At 37.9% G+C, this 23613-nt stretch overlaps 1 protein-coding gene across 1 annotated transcript in view; it reads left to right on the top strand.

Moving 5' to 3' along the window:
* PLCE1 (phospholipase C epsilon 1) overlaps window positions 1-23613 on the top strand; it is an 838097-nt gene that overhangs the window by 387509 nt on the left and 426975 nt on the right. Inside the window, exons 5-6 of the mRNA XM_044055634.1 lie at window positions 3697-3955; window positions 13689-13897. Coding sequence (XP_043911569.1) covers window positions 3697-3955; window positions 13689-13897 — 468 coding nt within the window. The remainder of the gene's footprint in view (window positions 1-3696; window positions 3956-13688; window positions 13898-23613) is intronic.

Here is a 23613-nt window from a genome sequence, read left to right as displayed (position 1 = left end):
AGATCCCACTCCACAAGGGCCACAGCTACCTCTGCAGCTTTCCTCAGGGGAGTTCCTACCAAGGACATTTTGGAAGCAGCCACTTGGAGTTCAGTGCACACTTTCTCCAAACACTATCACCTTCCACTTTACTCTAAATCTAGAGCGGGATTTGCCACAGCTGTCTTGCAGGGCATCCTTGCTCCTCCTAGTTCCACATAGTGCCTGCCACCCCTACTTAGCTTTGGGATTCTTTCCATCTGTTATGACTGCAGCTGTATGCACGATGAACATAGTACAGTTTTGTACCTACAATAAATGTAGATGTTCGAGTGCTCATACAGCTGCAGTCCAGGTTTCCCCCCCTCTATCCCCTCTTAGGACAGGCCTTATGACAAACACCTTCTCATACAACCTATTTGGGGTATTCTTTTGTGGTGTATTTGCTTGCAACTACTGTTTTTTGATTATTCTATATTGCATGATTACATAAGTTTATGTTTTGCCTTCCTTCTGGGGGCACCTGACATCTGGGGCAAGAAAAACTGAAGAAGATGGCGTCGGCTGGCTCTTTTATACCCCCTGCCACACTGAAGTCAGGGAAGAAGCGATGACAACCGACGCCGGACCTAGACTTTGGAATTCGGCTGACCGAGGACCCGCCTGACGGCAGGATAACCCATCTGTTATGACTGCAGCTGTATGAGCATTTGAACATCTACATTTATGGTAGGTACAAAACTGTACTTTCCTTCTCCCATGCTTCTTGCTGTCCTTAAAGGCATGCTGCATTACTCCTCCCATGCTTCTTGCTGTCCTTAAAGGCATGCTGCATTTGTCCTACCATGCTTCGTTCCTCCTTCCGTGTATGTGCTCTCCTTAAAGGTATGCTGCGTTCCTCCTTCCATGCTTCTGCTGTCCTTAAAGGCATGCTCTGTTCCTCGTCCCATGTTTCTTGATGTCCTTAAAGGTAAGCTGCATTCATCCTACCATGCTGCATTCCTCCTCCCTTACTTCTACTGTCCTTAAAGGCATGCTCTGTTCCTCGTCCCGCTCTGCATTCCTCCTGCCACGCTTGGGATAAGGACCTTTTCTAACTGCTTCTGTATATCTTTAGTAGAGTTTCTTAAGATGTATGTAGGTAAACTCATGTGAAGAACTACCCATACCTGTAGATGTTCAAATAACAGGATCACTGCTGCAAGTGGGAGATTATGGTGATTGTTAGGACCTCCTAGTTGGCATAAAACATGGTACAGACAGATGTTTTAGTGGAGTTTTACTCCAAAAAGAACAGAATATAATTTAGTTACAGATGAGCTTCCTAATGATGCCCTTGGTGTTGGGAGGCAACAAGTTCCACTCTGGATATGAACAACTGTTCTTGGAGTCAGGCCAGAAGAAGTAATATTTACTTGCCATTTATCTTTATGGCCAAGTAATTTCACTTTAAGAGTGATCTTAGTGTTCAGACATCTATGGTTATGGAGTATAATCTGGTTCTGCTGCTGTATTGCCTTCAGGTCTAGGATAAAAGTCCAAAACTGTTACTGCAAACACAGAAATGACAGATCTCAAGATTTTGTATACAGAAATAGCTGAAATTCATTATTTATGCTGAAGGAAACTCTCTATAACCCTCATGTTTATTATTTATAGGAAATTTAATAAAAAAGTAGTCTCACTAAGCCCATGGTCTGTTTTCAGTGGAGACCTGCATGGTTAATCTCTCCACACAGAAAACAGGCAACTAGAACTAAACATTTCAACATTAATAGGCATTTACAAGCAATTATGCAAGCAGTATTGCCCAACAGGGCGTGTGTGATATTGGAAATAATACCCGTCCAGGGGTATTATGAGGCTGGACACAAGAGACAGAAACATAAACACATATGCACACACTTTTTTCTGTTTCATTTAGGTTTTTTTTTTATACTAAGTGCTGCCTAGCGAGTGCAAGATAACGGCTCTATTGATCTCTCTCACTCATTCATACATGCATACACTCTCACACACAGACATAAACACATACACACACTTTTTTATTTTATTTTTTTTTTTATGTTACACTTGCTAAACAGCAAAATCGCTGCTTAGTGAGCATGAAATAATGGCAGCCATTATTTTTTTTTCAGTCCGAGCTCCACTGCAGCTTGATATGTTGCTGTGAAGCAGCGGACTCATTTTTCAGTGTTCGTTCTCCAATCAGGGTACCATCTACAGGTTGCCCATTCCCTAAATGAAACGTAATTTAAGAGTGTAGTTCAGCAAGTAGGAGATTGCGCCCTCTAGGCCGGCAGCCCAATAGTATAGTCAGCTCTGACCTTCCCTGGATTTTGTGAAAACACATATTATTTTAAAGAAGTAAGCATTTTTGCTTTCTCCTTTCTTTGCAGACATCACAACAGACAGACTGTAATTTAAAAAGAGTGGGTGTGCCAGTCTGTGACTTGAGCGTTTCTATTTTTGAAAATGTGTATAACACCTGTCTTCCATGTTAGACAGCAGTATTAAAGCAACAATGTTGTTCACCTGTTTTCTCATTGTTATTTATTTACTTAGTTACTTTTCATTTGGTTTTCACATTCAGGAATTTATATTTCCCTTTGTCCAGTGTCTATTTTCTCACAATTTTAACATTCACTGGCTTAGTTCATTTCACTTACTTTTTATTTTTTCTCATCATGGCAATCTGTAACCTTGCAAGTTCATACTTTTCCAGTTTTACTTCTTTTTCCTAAAGGTAACTCTGGATCTAGTTGTAGAACTTTTAAATAATGTCACTGCTTGCAACAACAGTAACTATTTTCTCATGAATCAACTTTTCTTTTGAAATGCCAGTTTTACATTTTTCTCAACTTCATGTTTTCACAGACAGAAAGCATGCTGTTTTATTGTTAACGTTACATCTTGGCATTATTACATTATTCCAGTTTTCTGCTACACTACACTGAGCAGAAAACGCTTTGCAGACAGGTGGAGCAAATTAAATTGAACACATTTTAAGACTAAGAGATACTCTGTAGATGGCTGAACGTCTAGATGATGGAATTAGAAATTTAGTGGTGGGCCTTTAAAGAAATGCACGTGTATGTCTTTGGGTTACTTTTACATTTGAATTTAATTAAAATTATATTTAAAATAGTCATTTCACATTCTATATCTCCTAGTTATCAAAATTAAAAGTTTTTCAGATTGGCTCTGTACCTTTGTCCACCCCAAGCAAAGAAGAGCTAGCCAATTTTGCAATAGTTTGGGTGACGTCTTTGTCTGCTTTCTCACTCTAAGGTCCTTAAGCTGTTAAAGTTTAGAAAAGGAAGCTAGGTGTATCTACCCTTATATTAACTTCACTGTTCTTAGTGATGTTAATGGCTGATATTAGTATGTACTCCTGTGGTAGACATTGCTTGAAAAGTCACTTACTGAATTCTAGTACCTGATGAATAAATTCTGTTTAGGGACTAAGTGACAAAAGATCATTTCAGAAATTTGGATCTGTTAAAATCTGTTAAAGTTTGATAAATAGCCAAATGCTTACTTCATTGTAAGTCATTGACACGATCCAGGATATAATATTGCAATTAGTTTGAATTCTAAATTGTAGAAGGATAAAAATTGTCTTGAGGTTTATGAAATTTATATTTTGAAAAGAAAATGGCCATTTTTTTATCAGTTCCTGTCCATTTTTTAAATAATATCTATTGTCTGCTTCAGATCTAGGAAAGTTCTTAAGATGTGGCAGTTTATGGACCAGACTGACATTGAAACCATGCGAAGCTTGAAAGATGCCATGGCACAACATGAATCGTCCTCAGAATATAAAAAAGTAGTAAACCGAGCTTTGAACATCCCTGGCTGCAAAGTGGTTCCTTTTTGTGGAGTGTTTCTGAAAGAACTCTGTGAGGTACTCGATGGAACAGCAAGCCTTGTGAGGTTATGTCCACGGTATAATTCTCAGGATGAAATTTTGGAGGTAAATATTAATTACATATTGAACTCCAAAAAGAAAACACAGTAGCAGAAGTAAGCAGACAAGAGAATTGTTATTTATAAGTTTTATATTATAAATCTTTCCGTAGAGATTTATGATCCACCAAAGGATGGGCTGCTTCAGTCAGTTCCATATTTTCTTTATCTCAGCACTCTTATTACTAGACCTGCGCCCCCTGTCCTGTCAGTTTGTCTTCTATACCTCATTCTGGAATGCAGGAGGGCAGCGTCGCAACATTCTCAAGAGCATTTCATGCTGCCCTGCGTCCACTGTTATCCCATAAAAGATGCATGACCAGAGCTGTAAACACTACATGAAAGTAATGCTAAGATGACAGAGGCAAGCAAAGTCTGTTCACTCAACAAACGTCCATATTTTTGTCATCTCTACTGTAAGAGAATGGCTGGGTTGTTTGGCCCACAAGTAAGACTTTCTTGCATGCTATGTTTATATATGTGTTGAACTAACGTTAAGTCTTGAAAGAAAGCTAACCTCAAGGTGTGAACTTATTTTTCCAATTTAATAGATGCACATTCCGCTGCAAACACCGGAACTAGTTATTGTGTGGAAAAGGAGGGGCATTTGTAATGGTTCATTCTGCTTTGTTCGCAGAAAAATGTTAGTTTTTACTGTAGTGCAGTCATAGAATTCCATTTTGTACTCAAGAATTCATATTGCTGCTGCCTAACCCCTTCCTGGTATTCAAAAAAAAAGTGACACGTTTCAAAACACTGGCCAAGCACTTAAGAAATAAAAGCATTATTTTCATTTGTTCCCTCTAAAACTGTTAGTTTTTGTTTTTAGATTAGCAGTACTTGTCTGTAAGCAAGCTATGTACCAGTTGTTGGAGGCATTAAGTTAGACAGTTGTAGATGTGAGATGGCCGGAGAAAGCCAAAATGTTTCTAAGTGATGCTTAGAAATGTACTCACTAAAAACAGAGAGTATACCAGTTACACACCCCTGTCCAGGGCACTTGTAGCAGTTGGTTCAAATATGTGCAGTGTTACCCGCTGCTAGAGGTGTAGTGTAAATTGCTTGCACAATATTGTAAAATAAAGACCAAAACATAATATTCAGATCTGCTTGCATGGTCTACAAAAATGTTAAAAGCAGAGGTCAGAAATCTTCATTTAAAGAGAAGTTTGGAAATCCTATAACTCCTGGGCTCATGGGTCTTACCTCCCTCTCCCTAAATCAAATGTGCTTTAACTTGTCAGATATTTCATGGGGCACCACTTGATGCTGAAGGTGTGATGACTGCCCAGTGTATTTATATTGTCATTTTTATTTTATTTTTATTTTACATTTGTTTACCGGGAAGGTCCGACTGGACACAGGTCCATTTTCAGCAGAAGCCCAGGGAGAAAAGCTCCAAAATACTAAGCACGGAGGTACAATACAATAAAATATAATATAATATAATATAATATAGTATAATATAATAAAATACAATATAATATAATACATGGGAGAAAAGTGAGAATAGCATACATATCAGATAACAGTGAAGTAGAAATTAACAAACAATAAAAGTTGGCAATTCATAATGTACATAAATCAGATAATCAAAAACATACATATATTTTTTTGAAACATGTTTACAGGAATGGGGATAGGTGATGTAATTAGGTAAGAATAAAGTTTGTTACTGTAGGATGTTAGGTTGAGGGAACAGGTGATGTTTGCAAGTGTTACAGAAGACAGATATTAGTACTGTAAAGTAAATATCAACAGATTAACAAGCTTTCAACTGAACAACTGGTGACCCTTAGCAGAATCCTTGCAACAGTGCATTCATGTTGCTTAACCTGGGGTGTAGCATGAACAAAGCCAATTTTTTTTAGAAAGTGGGTTTTCAGGAATTTTTTAAATTGGATAGTAGAGGAAATAGAGGTTATGTGACTTGGTAGTTAATTCCAGATTCTGGCTATGGTGCAGGCAAAGAGAGATTTACCAGCATCATTTTTATATTTGATGACAGTTATGAGGTTCTGGTTACTAGATCTTAAGGCTCTTGTGGTAGTGTGTGGCTGAATTAGATGCTGGAGTTTTATCCGGAAGGTAATAGAGCTTTAATGCTATTGAGAGTTGATTGAGTAGTAGTAGTTGAGGTAGATCAAACCAGTTGAGCTGCTTAAAGGATGAACAGTGATGGGACCTATATGAGGCTTAGGTAGCAAACGTGGCCGTCTTGTTGTAACAAGATTCCATTTTCTTTAGTTCTGTGTAACTGAGATTAGTTAAGGTAGGGGAAGCATAGAGCAGGATGGATCCTTGCAGACATGGCTTTGGCATTTTTAGTGATGAACTGTTTGTTCCTATAGAGGAGTCCACGTTTGTTGTTTACTTTTTTGATGGTTTGTTCTATGTGGACGTCGAATTTCAGATGATTGTCGATTTCTACGCCTAGGAGTTTGGTGTGTGTATGTGGTTGGAGTGATTTGAATCTTGTCTTTGGAGTTTATGATAAAATCATTGTTTAGAGGGGGAGATCTACTAGGACTGAGAAGAATTTGTTTTTTTGGGGATTAAGAATAAGTTTGGTATTAGTAAAACATGTTTCGGCTAGAGTAAAGTTACTTTGGGTTAGGGTTTGTAGTTCCTTTAGGGAGGGGGTGGCAGTTATAATGGTAGTGTCAGTGTATTGCACGACTGAGGCAGTGAGTAGGGCTGAAGAGATATGGTTGGTGAATAAGGAGAAGAGCAATGGGCCAAGGATGGACCCTTGTGGGACTCCTATGGATACTGGTAGTAGGGGGGACAGCTGGTCTGTGCCATAGAACTGCTTGCTGATGGCCTGATAAGTAGTTATTGAACTATGATATAGAAGAGGTGCATATATTTAGGGTAGATAGAGTTTTAAGAGGCATACTGTTGTTTACCATGTGCATACTGTGGTTTACCATGTCAAAGGCTTTTGATAAGTATAAGAATATTGAAGATACGACTAGACCTTTGTTTCTGTGCTGGTTGACCTAAGTTGGTAAATGATAGTAGCGCTGTGGTGGTGCTGTGGGAAGGTCTAAAGCCATATTGAGATTTGGAAAGCAGGTTGTTTTTTGCAGGTACTGCATTAGTTGAAAATGAACAACTCTTTCTAATATTTTGGATAAAGGAGATAAAGTTGCGATTGGGCGATAATTGGTGAGTTCTAGGGAGTTGCCTCCTTTGTGCAGTGGAATAATATGTGATATTTTCCATGATGTGGGTACCTTACATTCTGATAGTGACCTATTTATGAGAATAGACACAGGATAGGCTACGGCTTTGGCTGATATCTGTAGGAATTCTGCTGGAAGGTTATCAGCTGCTAGTGTGGTTGGTTTAAGCTTCTTAAGGAGTTTAGAAATTACCTTAGTGGGCACTGGGTGCAGGGAAAAGCTGGTGGTATTGTTTTGTATTAGTGTGGGCTGGTGTAGTTATTGGTATGGGGCTATTATTAGTATTTTGGGTATTAGCAAGCATTTTGATTGTTTCTGTAAAATATTTGTTAAATTGTGTGGGAATGTTATCATGGTTATTTGGTAACACAGGGGTTGGAGTAGTGGATTTGCCTGGCTACAGTATACCATTTATTGTGGCACAGAATTTTTGAGGGTTGTGAGCATGTTTTTATTGCATGTTTTTGTAGTAATTAATTTTGTCAGCTTTAATTAGCTTTTTGGCTTTGTTGCGGTGTTCCAGATAATTTTGTGTCAGAGTAGTGGTTTTGTTTTTGTAATATTGTGTCCAGGCCTTGTCCCTGTCTTTCATTATAGTTTTAGTATCTTTTGTTAGCCATAGGGCATAGTTAGTGTTTATTCTTATAGTTCGGGAGGTAGCATGATAGTTTAGGATTTCTAGGAAGGTAGAGTTAAAGTACTGTATGGCTTCATCTAGAGGTAGTTGTTTTTAGGGAAGTCCAATTACAGGATTTTAGTGCATTGGTGAAGTCTGAGGCACTAAAGTTCCTTTTATTATGTACTGTTCTGAGGGTGGGTTGGCTGATGCAGTGGGAGCTGTTCCTAATTAGGTAGGTTGGTTGATGGTCACTTAGACTATCTGGAAGACAGCCAGATTTCTGAGCGTGAGTGGGGTCAGATAACAGTATCCAGTCTAAGATGTTCGGGCGTTTGGATGTTTTGTCAGTTCTAGTGGGGGTAGCTATGATTTGGGTAAATCCATGGAGATTAGTGGGATTGTGGCTGGAGCAGTTAAGCCAAGCAATATTAAAGTCACCTAACAGTATAGTTTCCTGTGGAAGGGAGTTTGAGATCCAGTTTAGCAGGGTTTCCATTATAGTAATGTTATTGCCTGGTGGAATATAGCCTCCTGCAATGATTATTTGTTGGAGTTTAGTTTTAATTTGTCAAGGATTAGTTCTACATCTTTGACTTCCTGGGTATTGTAATCAATTTGTTCTATGTTGAGATGATTTTGAAATAATATTGCTACACCTCCTCCCTTTTTCTCTATTCTGTCTCTACGAATAATATTGTAGCCTGGGGCTGTGAGCTCATTATTGTGGCGTTCTGGTTTTAACCATGTTTCAGTTAACACAATGACATCTGGTTTATATAAAGCAAGATGGGCATGAAGGTCTTGAATTTTGTTAAGTATACTTCTTGCATTTATGTTTACATAGAGGAGAGATGAGGTAGGTCTGTGGTATAGAGGATTTAGGTGACTTGGGATTGCATTGATTGCTGTGTAGGGTGCTGGATTGGGGTGTATGTCGACACAGCAAGTGAGTGTTTGGAGTAGTTGTTGGTAGAGTTTAGTTAGTTTATGTATGATTTTTGTTTGTCTTTGAGAAGAGTGCAGGTTAGTTTTATATGTTAGCTTATTGTACAAGTAAGGAAAGGATTTGGAGGTGTTACGGTCATTTGGTGATATAGAGAAGTGTTTTACTTTTATAGGATTGGCTATGGATTGTGTCTGCCATGGGGGTGGGGTGTTGATTTGAAGTTGAGTGTGGTAAGAGGTGAGGGTGGTAAGCAGGAGTAGGGTGGAGATTGTTATTGGGAAGAATAATGCTTTCAGTAACTGGGTTGATTGTGTGTAGTACATTTTATGTAGCTTGAGAAAGGGTGGGGGTGTAAAAAGGTAAACTTTAGTATTAAGGGTGTGATGGAGTGTGTTACTATGGGAATATTAGGTGTGTTGTGATAGGATAATTGGGAGTGTGAGAATTGATGGAGGGTGTGGTCTATAACTATAAGTTTAAGTGATATGGAGGTGGGTTGGAGTGGGAGTAGGGGTAGGGGAGTGAAGTGAGCCCAAGCATGAATAAGGGTGAATGGAGTGGAGTTACACCATCCTGGAAGAGCTGCAGTTATACAAATAAATCAGTCAGTGAGAAGGTTTGCTAGTAGAAAACGGGGCGGACATACCTTATAGTTTGATGGTACTCTTTTATTGTATTCTGTTTTATTTTTATTTTATGCCCAAATCTATGGGGAAAGATTATGCAGTCATTACACAGAGAGCAAGGCTAGGAAGGTAAGTGGAGGGATAGTGGAGAGGAAAGGGGAGTCTCTGGGTGAGAGTAGTCAGAGTGAGGAACATACACAGAAATTAAGCTGAGGTATGGGGGCTGTACAAGTGGGAGACAGGATGGAAATGGGAAAAAGCAGAGTGTGGGCAGTTATACAGGTAGGTAGGCAGGAGAACAAATTAATGGCTGGGAGAGAAGGGGGAGTGGGAGTGGGCTATGCAGAGATGTGTTCTGGCTGACCAGGCGCAGTGTTACAAAATGGCACAAAAGTAGGTTCGTAGGTCAGGGTAAGTTACTCGTAAGTTAACACATACTTTGTACTTTAATGGCACTGTTGCAGGAGAGGATTCCACTGATGGAGCAACACTTTAGGGGGAGTGGGTGGTCGTCTTGAGTTGGCTGGTGTTTGCAAAACCTTTGTGTAGGTGCCAGGGACCTGGTCAGCTTGTGGACACCGCCACGTTAAAACCATTGGGAGGTCAACGCATGTTTAAAACAATTGGCTTCCCCTGTGTGCCTGTCATTGAAAGTATAATATTTAAAATGTAGAGCATAGATAGACTGTAGGCTCCACTCTGTAAAATATAGATTATGTGGTAAGGCTTGTGGGTCCAGGAATTGCATTTCCATACCTTTTCTTTACAAAAGCACGTAATTGCTGTTAAAGTAAAAGTAATCTGTTATTGAGAGTAGATATTTGAACATCATCTATGTTCTAGCTTAGGCCTGGGCATTCCATTTTCTTTCATTCAAAAGTAATACTATGATCAGAAGTTAAATATATATATATATCTTATCTCAAAACTTATCTCAGTGATCAGAAGTTAAATATATATATATATTTATTTTATCTCAAAACTTATCTCAGTGATCTATGCTATACTACTATCCTCCTAGTAATATAAGTGCTTATTATTAATTTGTTGCAACTCAAAGTAGCCTGAATGAGGCTGACATAGTAAAGTGTTGTTGTTGTTAGTAGTGATAGTAGTAATTTCTTTTGGGAGATGCTGTTTTCACTCTCACACGGTGTACTTTTTGTCCTCAGAAGATGAAATTGCCATTTCTTACCCTCATATACAAATTTGTCTTTGCATTTAATTAGAATACTGGTAGATTTTCTTCTTATTTTGAGAATTTGTTACAGCAGCAAGCAATAAAGCCCAAAAGGATGTGTATTAGGGAAATAACAGACTGTCCAGGGGTGTTGTGAGGCCCGTTGTCTCAAGCATAAAATAAAAAGTAGATAAAGAGAAAAAAAACAATGTGGTGTGTGTGTGTGTGTGTGTGTGTGTGTGTGTGTGTGTGTGTGTGTGTGTGTGTGTGTGTGTGTGTGTGTGTGTGTGAGACTGTGTGTGTGTGTGTGTGTGTGTGTGTGTGTGTGTGTGTGTGTGTGTGTGTGTGTGTGTGTGTGTGTGACTGTGTGTGTGTGTGTGTATATACATCCATCCAGGAGAAAGAAAGAGAGAGGAAAACAAAGTGAATGAGAGAGAGAGACAGCTGGGCACATTTTTATTAATATCAATATTTTTTTCATATTTTTGTTGTAAAATAGTTCTTCCTCCTAGTGTTTTAAACTTGCAGTAACATATGTAATTGCTGTTGGAGGAAGCATTTTTGTTTGTTTGTCGTCATATTTTAAGTACAGTGTAAAAAGCACTTTCTTTGTCCTCTACAAAGCAGCACTTAAGTGTTGTTGAAAAGCTAGGGATCAGAGTGTGCTCTTCATTCAGTATCTGTTTCTGCCACTGACAACAGGTTACTTCACTCTGAGATTCCACAGTAAAAGAGCTGCGAATTCTCAAAGTTTCAATGGGTTTATGACCTCAAAGGGTGGAAGAAACCGAAGGAATGCATACACCTTGCTAGGTGGGTTTTCCTGGGCCAAGAACCTTAAAATCTTATGGATACTACTATATATGAGTCAGTAAAACAAAATCCAAAAGAAAGTATCACGTGCTTTTCTTCCACAAGTCAGTATATTGCATGCTGAGGACACTGAGTATGTAGAAATATTGCAGAGGAAAGACTGATAAGTAAGGTGCTTTGTATTTGATAGCTAAGGGATCATACTTTGAAGAAGGAATATACCCAGGGAAGAGGAAATGTGTCCAGGGCATAGCTGTCCCTTAACTAATGAAGCTATGATGTTTTTTTTTCTTCAAACATCTTTATTGAATTCTCACTTGGGACATAGGCAAATTTACATTCATATTACATTCATATAAAAATAATCAAACTATATTAACATAAACAATATACTTCACATATATTGCTATATATCATATAACCTGAGCAACATCACATATGTTATTCAATTTCTGCCTTCTGCTTTTTTTAAACAAGAAACATCTTTATTAAACCATCACTTACTACATAAGCAATCATGCATTTGTTTAAATGAAAATAAACCACACGGGCACACTCCTAGTTGAAAGCATTTTGCATCACAAACCATACTGACATAGTCCCAGTAGCAAACATTATGCATCCCTTATAATCTACACAATCTTTCTCACAACATTACATAGCTCATTTATATCCTGCCACCTTTTAAATCTCATTCCTCCCTTGTATGTATTGTTTCCACAATTCCCATTTTTTCCTGTGTAGTTTGCGTCTACCTACCCTTTTCCCAATATTTCAATTCCGGTTGTTTTATCTCTGTTACTATGTTCACTACTCCCAGTATAGTTGGTTTAGATTTTGATTTCAATTTTCTAGTAATTACTTTTTTGGCATCCACCATAATTAAATAACAGGAATGTCTTGCCATGTCGATGCTATGATGTTAATGGCCAATCACTTAAGAACTGATAAGCTCATTAATTTACTTTAAATATTGGAAGAAATATACATTTATACACTTTGGAAGGTGAGCATTCTCCACCAGTGTATTAATATACAGATGTCTTCCAATAAATATACAACTCCATAGTTTGACAGTGGCATATTAAGCTGTTGGCAAAACAACATTTTTTTATACTCTCTAAATTCTTGTTTGCTCTTTATCAAGCGTAAGATAAAAAAAAATTAAAAAAAAATAAGTAAAAAGAAAAAAACATTATGGTGTGTGTGTGTGTGTGTGTCCAAGAGAGAGCAAAAATATAGCGAGAGAATAGGTGAAAGTGACAGAGAGAGAGAGAGAGAGAACAAGAGACTGAGCTCATACCTATCAACTTCTTTGTTTGAGAACTAGAGACAAAGCCAGAAATGTAAGGACAAAAATTTAAAATCAGGCACAGGTTTTAAATCTAACCTAATTCACTTAACAAAAAGTGAGTAAGAGGTTTTCTATCAAGATGCAGGTTTACCAGAAAATCAAGTTAATTTTTTTCATTCATATGATCACAGTCAGACTTTTGAAATGCTCTCAGTCAAGAAAGCAGCTATAATCCCTGGCAGATTTTTATGTGAGTACATGTGTATTTGTGTAAGTCATTCTGTCTTTACTTTTCTGTGTGTTTGTGTGTGTGTATCCTTACATTAAAATACTTACATTATTTATATTTCTTTATAAAATACTTCCTCCAAGAACAATTAAATATATTGCAGCAAATTAGAAACATTAGATGGAGGATCTATTTTACATCAAAAATGCAAAAAAAAATGTGTGCATTAATAAAAACACATACACACAAATATGCCCAGCAGTTACAGCTCTGTCTCTCTGTCTGTGTTTCTCTCTCTCTCTGCCTTTTGTTCACTCTATTTCTGGTTCTTTTTCACACACTTGTATAAACACACATTCACAGAAAAAATGTGCTCATCAGTTACAGCTCTCTCTCACTTTCTTGCTTACTCTCGTTTTATGTCCGTCTCTCTCTCTGCTTTTCTTTCTGTGACCTGAACACACACACACACACACACACACACACACACACACACACACACACACACACACAGCATTTTCTTTTTCGTTACATTTTTTTATTTTTTTTTATTTTATGCTTGAGGCATTAGGCCTCACAACACTTGTAGGCAGTCTGTTATTTCCCTGAAAATACCCGTGCTTTGGGGTTTATTCTTTGTTTGCTTTGTACCTGTCAGCTGCTGTAGACAATTGCAGCCCTCATGAGGTTAATACAGTTCTGCAACTCATCTGGATAGGAGTTGTTATTGTAGAATATTGCTGATTAATGATGGTGTAAAGAGGTCCTGGCCTCAATATGTGGGAAAAAAAAAGTAAACATTGCTACATTTACTGATCAGCTAACTCCATGTATATATGTTTTAGTTTGTTTCAGATTACACTGGGCAGAATAATTTCTTACAGCGAGTTGGAAAGGATGGACTTAATAATTCTGAGAAAGAAACAACAGTTAACAACATTCTGCAAACTATCCGGAGCTGTAATCGAAGTTTGGAATCCGAAGATATAGAAGATAACCTCATGGAAAACAGTGGTTCAAGAAAGAACTCCTTGAAAGATAGGAGCAGATATCAGTAAGTTGTGCAAAATGAACTGCTAAGCATGTGTTGACATAATGATTTTTTTCAAGGCTGGTTTCAGTAAATAATGCCCTTTATGCAAGAGGGATTTTAAAGAGATTTTTAATTTATTTTTGATTACACAGAAAAGGTTGCTAAAAAGCTGATCTAGACAGCCCAGTCTATCAAACACTGATAGAACTGATACATAAAATCAAGTTGTACTAATCCACTCTGTCTGTTATCTGTTGTCCATACACTGATTGTTTCTGCATTATATATTTTATTTAGTGAACAAACAGAAATTTTTTTTGATGATCGTTGTAATTGTATTGTTTCAATTTTATTAAAATAGTACTTTGTTGCAAGTCAAAATATTGACAGGTCTGTACTACAGTTTGCACAGAGTGTAAATAAAAGTCATGTATCATGCAGGTACACAGCTGCAGCTACTTGCAACCCTTAAATCAGAGAGGCTATCCTTGAATGGTAATTGGACAACAAAGTGTGAGGCACACACCTCACCCTGCATTTCTTCACCTTCTCACCCTACCTGATATCATTGTAACATCAGGTTGCTAGAGTAATATGCAATTTGGTAAGGAAAGGCTGGAGTCAGTCACCATGATGTTCAGGATACCTCACATAACGTCCTTATTTTCTCTGAAGGCACTGTTTGGAGCCTTCCTTTTGAACTCTAGCTTGTGGATCTCCCATAGCTTTGCGACTCAGTGGGAACCTCAAGAAATTGCAGTGTACCTTTTCTGGCTATAACCCAGAGTTACATTAATGATAAAGATGGGTTTTGTGTACTTCACTAAGCCATTTAGTATTTTTTTATTTCACTGTAAAATTTCCATGGGTTGATTTTCCTGAAAATAACTGCAATTTGAAACTTAACAGTATTTGGGGTATCTGTTGAAATTCCAGGCACCATAGCTAGATTAATCAGAAGTGGAAAACTGTAAGTGCAAACAAGACAAAATGCATACTAAGTCCAAAACCACACTATCTCAGAATATTTACCTTACTCTGGAATAGCTTGATTTTCGAGTTAATATACAAGTGTCAGGAATATAGGGCCCCAGCCCTTCACCCCTCCTCCTTCCCCCCACTTCAAGGGTACAGGAATAAAACTCCTGCAAAACACTTTATAGGTGTAACAGTTTAATTTCCAGTTTTTCTCTTATTTGCTGAAACTGCACTTTATTACGCAATTCTAGAAAGGAGCCTGCCAATTGCCATATGTTGTAGCTTGTTTTGATATACAAAACGTAGAACGTTTGTGTGTAAATCTGGTAAACTCTGAGTATTTCTATAGTTATCTTAGAGTCAAAGTGTTTTATGACTTTTTTATGATCATAAATAAAATAAACATTGGACTTTATTATCATCGTAATAGTCGCAGACAAAGGTTTTAATCTAAGCATGAAGGTTGGATTGATGATCAGAGATGATGGCTTATAGAGCAAGCACCAACTGAACATTACATTAGCCATGAAATCGTCCCAAGCCCTATTTTTTGAGTGTTGCTTTTGCCCTTAGTGCATTAGCGGGTGTGGGGGCAGAACTAGATAGGGGTGCCGAAGACTTCCTGCATAAAGTGCTTGCTTTGTGTATTCACCTCCATTAGGGCTATTGCCAATTTCTTCCTCAGTGAAATATTATGTTAAAGGATGTCCTGTGACAAATTCAGTTTAAAAGCATTATATTCAAACATTGCTTAGACAGATAGTACAACATTTAACTGTATGCAGTATTTGTTTATTTATTTTGTTGTTGCTTTTGAAGTAACTGACAGTAACCATTTCTGCCTGATGTTTTTTTTTTGTATTCATCTAGTCAGTTGCCGTGAGGTTGAGCCGATGTTTCAAACAGAGTTTTAAAAGTTTACAGATGTCAAAGTAAAATACGCTATAACTATCTGCTTACAGTCCACTGGAGGCCTTAAATGAAGCCACTTTTGCAGTTTTACATTTGCTTAGTTAAACAACGTATTTTTTTGTGAATAATAAACAAAGTACTTTCCAAAGCTGACAACATTAGTACAATAGACTTTAAAGGCTGCATAAATTTGAGTTATGATCTGTAAAGTCAGTACAACAGTAAAAAATGTGGGTGATGTATTGTTGCCCATTATGTTAGCCCTAGCAGTGAAGGTGTCTCTTTCATTTCTTTCAATTTCTACTCACTAATCACAAGCTATGTTATCTCTCTGACAGGGTTCAACGTCTACTAAATGCATAAGTATCTTTTACACTGTAATAGTTTCCTTTATTTCATATGAATGTAATCTAATTAGCAAATGTATCTGTAATTATTAATATATATTAATTAATGTCTGTTCATGTATATTACTGAATGTGTTGTTAAAAATGTTTGTAGTATGTTGAAGCTTTTTCCCCGGGCCTCTACTGAAGAGTTTTGTTTTGGCTAAACACAGTCTGATAAAACTGATAAAAACAAAATTAGATAAATAATTAAAGGTACATGCATGAAGTGGTTGAAGATCCAAATATGAACAAATATAAATCTCATCCTGCAGATGACCTGACCTAATCTGCTAAACGTTGTGTAGGTATTGAGCTAGTTTTTACTTTTTATACTCCCAGAATATCAGTGTAGATACTACTTTATAGGCATTTATTGTTTCTGCAGTGGACTGTCAACTGTATAGACTTAATTAGAATGCATCTCTTTACCATAGTTAGAAAGTACATATGCATGTTGTTTAATACCTTCTGATTTCTTCAGGCTGTTTAGCATTTATGAATTTTTGTTAAGATTTATTAGGATATTGAAATGTATGTTTTGAAGTCGATACCTAAGCCAGCCCAGAAACACTTATCGTTCGTTTTTCTGCGTTTCCCATCAGTCCTCCCTTCTTAGAATTATTAATCCGTTTTTGCCTATTTTTGTAAATAAAAAGGATGAAAAAAGGAATAAAATGCTCATGCCTAAGAGCAAATGAACACCAGTGATTATGGTTTAGCAGGTCAGTTATGGCATTTGACAAAGAGATACCGTGCAGGAAGTTTATAAATCAAAAAAGCAGGAAATGTGAAAGGCTCAAGAGTGAAAGAGATTGAAATTAACAGGACAGGCGAGGCAAGCTTGATGGGGGAGAGGGTGGGGAAGGTACTAAAGGTATGGGGTGAGGGGTGTTCTCATGTAGCTTGAAATGGAAGAGGATATGGGTTCTACAAGAAAGTATGGGAGAGTATTGTGATAACGTAAGAGCTACAGGGTATGGTTAGTTAGAAACAAAATGTAGGCTTGGAAAGGAGCAGACAGGATACCAGGACACAGGAGGAAAGGCAGGAGAAATCAAGAAGAGGATAGGACACATGCATTGGAGCAGCAGAGAGTAAGGTGAAAGGAGAAGGCAGGACAGGAAGCATGAAAAGAGACAATAAGGAGAAGGAGAGTGAGAAGGAAGGACAGAGACCAAAAACCGTGATGATAGGAAAACAAAACTAAAGCTTGCTATATAGAACATGAAGTGGATAAGAATGGTCACGCTGCCAAATATGATAGATAGGGGTCAGGTTGGGTGGGAAAGTAGTGCTAACTACAGGTGCAGAGCAGAAATTATCAAGTGGGCATGGCATAGAAGGAGAAGAAGGGGACTGAGGAGAGTAAAAACAACTGGGCTATAAGTAGGAAAATAGCAGACTAGGCTTGTAGAAATGAACAGGAGGGACAAAGAGTAGATCTCCTATACCACAAACAAAAAGCAAACTAGTGCAGTCATTCACAGGAGCTTGGATAGTGCAGGTGGGGGGATGAAGGTGAGGGATGGTGATATGGAAAAGGCAGGGGAAACAGAAGCAGCATTCTGGGGAAAGAGAATACCAAGAAAGACAGGAGAGAACATGTTACAATGAAGCTAGTCTCATAGCTTAGATTTACAAAAATGTAAGAGGAGGTGAACAAGATTGTTACCAAAGAGGAGGTGTGAATACATCTTATGTATGTGATGTATCAGGAGAGTAAGCTAATGTGGTAAACAAGATTGTCACCAAAGAGGAGGTGTAGATACATTTTATGTATGTGATGTATCAGAAGAGAAAGCTAATGTGTAATACTCAGTGGCAGGGAGGTGACCAAGAGATACCTTTACAGGGGTTGAAGGTATCATTCTTGGGATCTTTACCTTTGTCAACAGATAGTGCACTGAAGTAAGAGAAGATTACAATAAATAGTAACTGACAGCACTAGATAAGGGGAAAGGAGCATGGAACTCATGAAAAGATAGACCTGTCAGACCATTTCTGTGCCAGGGACAAACTCCATCTTATCTCAGAAAGGACAGAGGTACGTAGCGCTACATAGAAAATAACAGAGGGACAAATAAAGGTATCACAGCCCTTGGCTGGTTACTATTGTTATGCAATACAAAAAATATGGGTAGGAAGATGGTTGTGCTGCAGGCAGTGATACAGAAGGGGAAAGTGGCTATTGCTTGTGTCATTAATTTTTCAATGCTGAGTGGAAAGGCACCCCTCCTTGGCTTGCCCTCAGTACAGTGTGTATGCCCTGACAGCACCTCTTTTTCTGAACAAAACACTGGTTTTAATTTTCCAAACGTGCATAGCTGCATCTTTGAACTCTGCACAAACCTCCTAACTCATTGTAAGACCACAGGAATTTCCTGAAATAAACTAGGCAAGGACAGGCTACACTGTCTGGCTGAACCTTGCCCTGGCAGCACCTCTGTTTCTGAAGGCATCCCTGGTTTTACTTTTCCAAACATACATAGCTGTGTATTTAAACTCAGCACACACCTGTTAACTCACTACAAGACCACAGGTTTTTCCTGAGAGAAAGTAGGCAAGGAGAGCCTACACTATCTGGCCAATTATGTTGTTGCTATAATAGATGCCTAGACAGTATTACCATATACACATTGTATAAGTGTGTCTTCTTAAATGTAAATGGTGTGCACATGTACAGAGGGCATAATCAGCATTACCCCAACTAACATCCCATAAAAGCCTGTCCAGTAGTTATGTATACATGTATAAGTTAGTATTTACCCTAAAGCAGCATGAGAATAATAGCATGTATTTGCTAAACATAGTTTTAATAGTTGCCATTTGATCCCTCATGCCCCCCCCCCTCACCCTTTCTGCTTATCCCATCACACTCAAAGGGAAAGTTCAAACATCTTTAGGAACAAACTCTGGCTAACAATTTTATACTATAATGTTAAGCACCATTTGATCATAAAGTTCCTCTTCACACCCTCTGCCTTCCCTATTACACTCAAAGGGAAAGTTCAACATCATTAACTCAAAGGAACAAACTCTAGCTAAGAGTATTACACTACATTGTTAAGCACTATACCCTTTTAATCTGCTTTGCTTTGGACTTTTATATATTTTACAGCCTTATAGATATGTACAATAGCTGGGTTGAAGTTCTGAATTGTTTCTTTTGGGAATCTCTGGACATTCTCAACATGTGGCATCTGCTCTGTTCACCCTTGTTTGAACACACACCACTTCCCTGCCCTACCCCCAATTCTCACCCACCCCTCATTACTCTATATTTATTCTGCACCATACCCCACCCCTAACAAATCTGACTGCTCATCAGAGTAGATTAAAACTCTTCCGTCACAATATAACTACCTAATCTCTTATCATCTTAGCCTCTCGGTCATTCACCCCAGCCAAACCCTGCAAGGTTCGACCACTCATTAAGAAGATAGTATAAATTACTCCCCACAGTATATCACATAATATCTTAATAAGCTCAGCCTCTTTCTGTACATCCAAGACAACCACTGTCCTTTTGCACAACACCCAATCCTTCATTTTTCCATTTACATTTACATCTAAAAGGACTTTTTCCTAAAAACTAGCCATCTACCACCTCTCCTCCTAATCACTAACTCTTCTATACAAAATGTTGATCATTATATTATTGTCTCATATTCTATTACTGACCTTCCAGTTATGCTATAATTTTTTCTTAAACTTCACGACCACAACCCCAGCCTCTAGCCTCTTACATAACCTAGACAATTATAATAACTATTCTAATATATATTCTAGCCTCTTTAATCTGTAAACTACTCTCTGTCTTAAATATAAAATACTTCACTGTGATCACCACTCCCTAAAAACAAAACATCCGCTCATACCCAACCTTAGGAATTATTCCGAATTTTTGCTTTGGAACTCAAAGATTCATATGTGTGAGGATATACACCCAAATCCTGGCCCTACTAATCTAAGCCTGAACCTCAATACCACCAGTTCCCACAAGCACCATAACAGCCCAGATAATTATCCTGCTTTAGTTACAAGCCATGCCTTTTTAATTCATCCTTTACAATGTATGCAAACACCTTTTCCACTCAGTCCAGTTCCAAGACATACCATTCTCCCACTCCATCAAGCAGAAGTCCAGCCAAATAACTAAGTCTGATAACATTAAATCTTTGTAGAATTTGTAATAAAGTTACAAATCTGTATGCCTGGATATCACTCAATTCCCCAGATATCTTGGAGATCACTGACACATGGCATGAATCCAGTATAAAAGGCAGAGAAATGCCAACTCCAGCTGTAACATTATGTAGACTGATTGACCCTACAAAAAAGGAGGAGCCTCTGTCCCATTCATCCCAGTCAAACTCCACAAGGTTTGATTACTCAGTAGCAAGATAGTTTAAAACTACTCCCACAATGTATTACATAGTATCTTAATAATCTCAGCCTCTTTTTTGCACATCCAAGAAAACCACTATCCTTTTGCATAACACCAAGTCCTTCATTTTTCCATTTATTTTTCCATCTAAAAGGACTTTGTCCTAAACTCTAGCCATCTACCACCTCTGCCCCAATCACTAACTCTTGTATACAAAATGCTGGCACTTATATTATTGTCTTATGTTTTAGTACTGACCTTCCACTTAACATGCTATTACTTTCCCTTAAACTTCACGACCACAAACCCAGCCTCCTACTTAACCTAGACAATTATAATAACTGTATCTTCTCACCTCCTCGATCTGTCCACTGCTGTCTGTCTTAAATACAGAATACTTCACTGCAATCACCCCTCCCTCAGGACAAAACATCAGTTCATACCCACCCTTAGGAATTATTCCAAATGTTTGCTTTGGAATGCAAAGATTGATGTGTGTGGGGATATACACCCAAATCCTGGCCCTAATAATCTAAACCTGAACCTCAATACCACCAGTTCCCAGAAGCATCACAATAGCCCAAATACCTTTCCTCCTTCAGTTACAAACCATGCATTTTTAATAGATCCTTTACAACTTATACAAACACATTTTCCACCCAATCCATTTCCAAGACATACCATTCTCTCACTCCATCAAGCACAAGTCCAGCCAAATAACTACGGCTGATAACATTAAATCTTTGTAGTGTTTATAATAAAATTACAGATCTACATGCCTGGATATCACACAATTCCCCACATATCATAGCCATCACTGAAACATGGCTTAAATCCAGTGTGAAAGACAGAGAAATACTAACTCTAACTCCAGCTATAACATTATGAGGACTGATTGACCCCACAAAAAATGAGGAGGAGTCACCTTACTGTACCCCAGCTCCTTTAACCTCTCCTTCTATTCCAACTTTATCCCCAAATTTCATATATGTGAAATATTCATTAACACTTTAAAAACTAAACTCTTAAAAAAAATGCTATGTATTATTGTATTTACATCTCCTTGGAAACAACATACCCATACTTGAATTTCTTTCCTAGGTATCTTGTACTGTTACTAAAAAATCATTCTGGGTGATAATAATATTGACTGGCAAAATGTAACCTTTGATAGTCTTTCATCCTGCATAAATCTAGTTGGTCTAACTCAACTAATCACAGCACCTACTAGATACAACAAAAGTAATAGGGGCACAGATCTTGATTTAGATTTTAGTGTCAGAGCCCAGTAAATATACTATCAGTGAAACCTATCCTAACTCCCTAAGTGACCATCTCCCTGCATACACACACAGCCTTGCCACTTATCACCTCAATACCCACCAACTTAAACCAACCAACCAAGAATCTCACAAAAATTTATCAAAGACTCATTCAAAACTATGCTAAGATCCTTCAACTGGTCTATATAAAATGTATCCCATTAGCTGATGCAGTTACAACTTTTAAGACCTTTTTTTAAACACACTAAATTACCTTGCCTCTCTGCATCTATAAAGAGTAAAAGTAAGTCATTCTGCCTGGCTATCCACTCTTACCAAAAACATTATGCATACCAGAGACAAGGCTTGGAAGGAGTGGCTAAATATAAAAAAAAAAAATTCAGCAATACACGAAGCTTCGTAATCAGACTAAAAGAATAATTATGCAAAGATAAGAAACAATACTATGACCGACTACAACTTAATCATAAAAATGATCCAAAAAACTTCTGGTCCTCTACTCCCACACTATTCAGTCCTGGCTCAAAAACATCTGTATCTCTCTCAAACCTGCCCCCCCCCAAAAAAAACAGTGACTACATTTAATAAATTCTTTATAGAGAGCAATCCTGCCCTCATGAGCATCACATCACCCCCTATGCAAACCCATAACATATTACCAAATGCCCCCGCCACTACCTCCTTAATCTCTGAAAATATAAATCCAAACAATCCTTAGCCACCAATGCTAACAATGTTACCTTAAAACCTGTAACAATATCTACTAAAAAACACGGTTTAAACTTAAACCTTGCTCTACAGCTGCCAACAACCTCCCACCTGCATTCAGCAAGATGGCAATAGAAGCCATGTCTTACCCAATAGCTATCTTAATCAATAGATCTAACAGGAATTATATGTCCCAGCCATTTGGAAAACATCATTTCATCCCACTGCGACTTCTTCACCCTGTGCTCTCAGAACAGCTCTTAACCAGTACTCAACATGGATTTAACACTGGCCATAGTACAACTACTACAATACTATCCTTTATAGGTAATATATGCAAGAAAAGGAACTCTGGCAAACTTATGTCTTCCATATTTCTGAAGGTGTTCAAAGCGTTTGATGCCATCTCACATTGCAAATTCCTTCAAAAACTGCACCATTCCAGCCTATCTCCTCCTTCACGTTAGTCATTTAAATACTACCTGTCTGACAGACAGCAAACTGTTAGATGGCATCCTGCTTTCTATCCTTACCTACCTGTTAACCTCTGGTGTACCCCAAAGCTCAGTTCTTGGTTCACTTCTCTTTAACATTTTCATTAATGACTTGTTATACAGTGCACTGATGATTCGACAGTAATATTCTAGGCAAGCATCAGTTATACAGTGCGCTGATGATTCAACACTAATATTCTGGGCAAGCATCAGTTATACAGTGCACTGATGATTCGACACTAATATTCTAGGCAAGCATCAGTTATACAGTGCGCTGATGATTCAACACTAATATGCTCGTCTGACATTCTGGTGCATCTTCATGGGATCACATCTATTGAAAACTGGCTTCACAATGCCCAACTATTACTCAACGCCCCAGAAAAACAGAACTACTCCTATTCCTCCCCAAAGCACATCTGCAGGACAAACCCAGCTTTAAAATCTTTTCACTTAACAATACAGAGATCGAAACTGTATCCCATTCAAAACTGCTTAGTGGGACAGTTGATGACCACCACAGATTTGAACTTCACATTCAAATCATATAAAAAACAAACCAGAAGTTTGGCATGCTTTATAGACA

This window comes from Protopterus annectens, chromosome 14.part0 (assembly GCF_019279795.1).
Source record: "Protopterus annectens isolate FY-2018-M chromosome 14.part0, PAN1.0, whole genome shotgun sequence".
Classification (NCBI taxonomy): domain Eukaryota; kingdom Metazoa; phylum Chordata; order Ceratodontiformes; family Protopteridae; genus Protopterus; species Protopterus annectens.
This window is presented reverse-complemented; position numbering and strand designations above follow the sequence as displayed.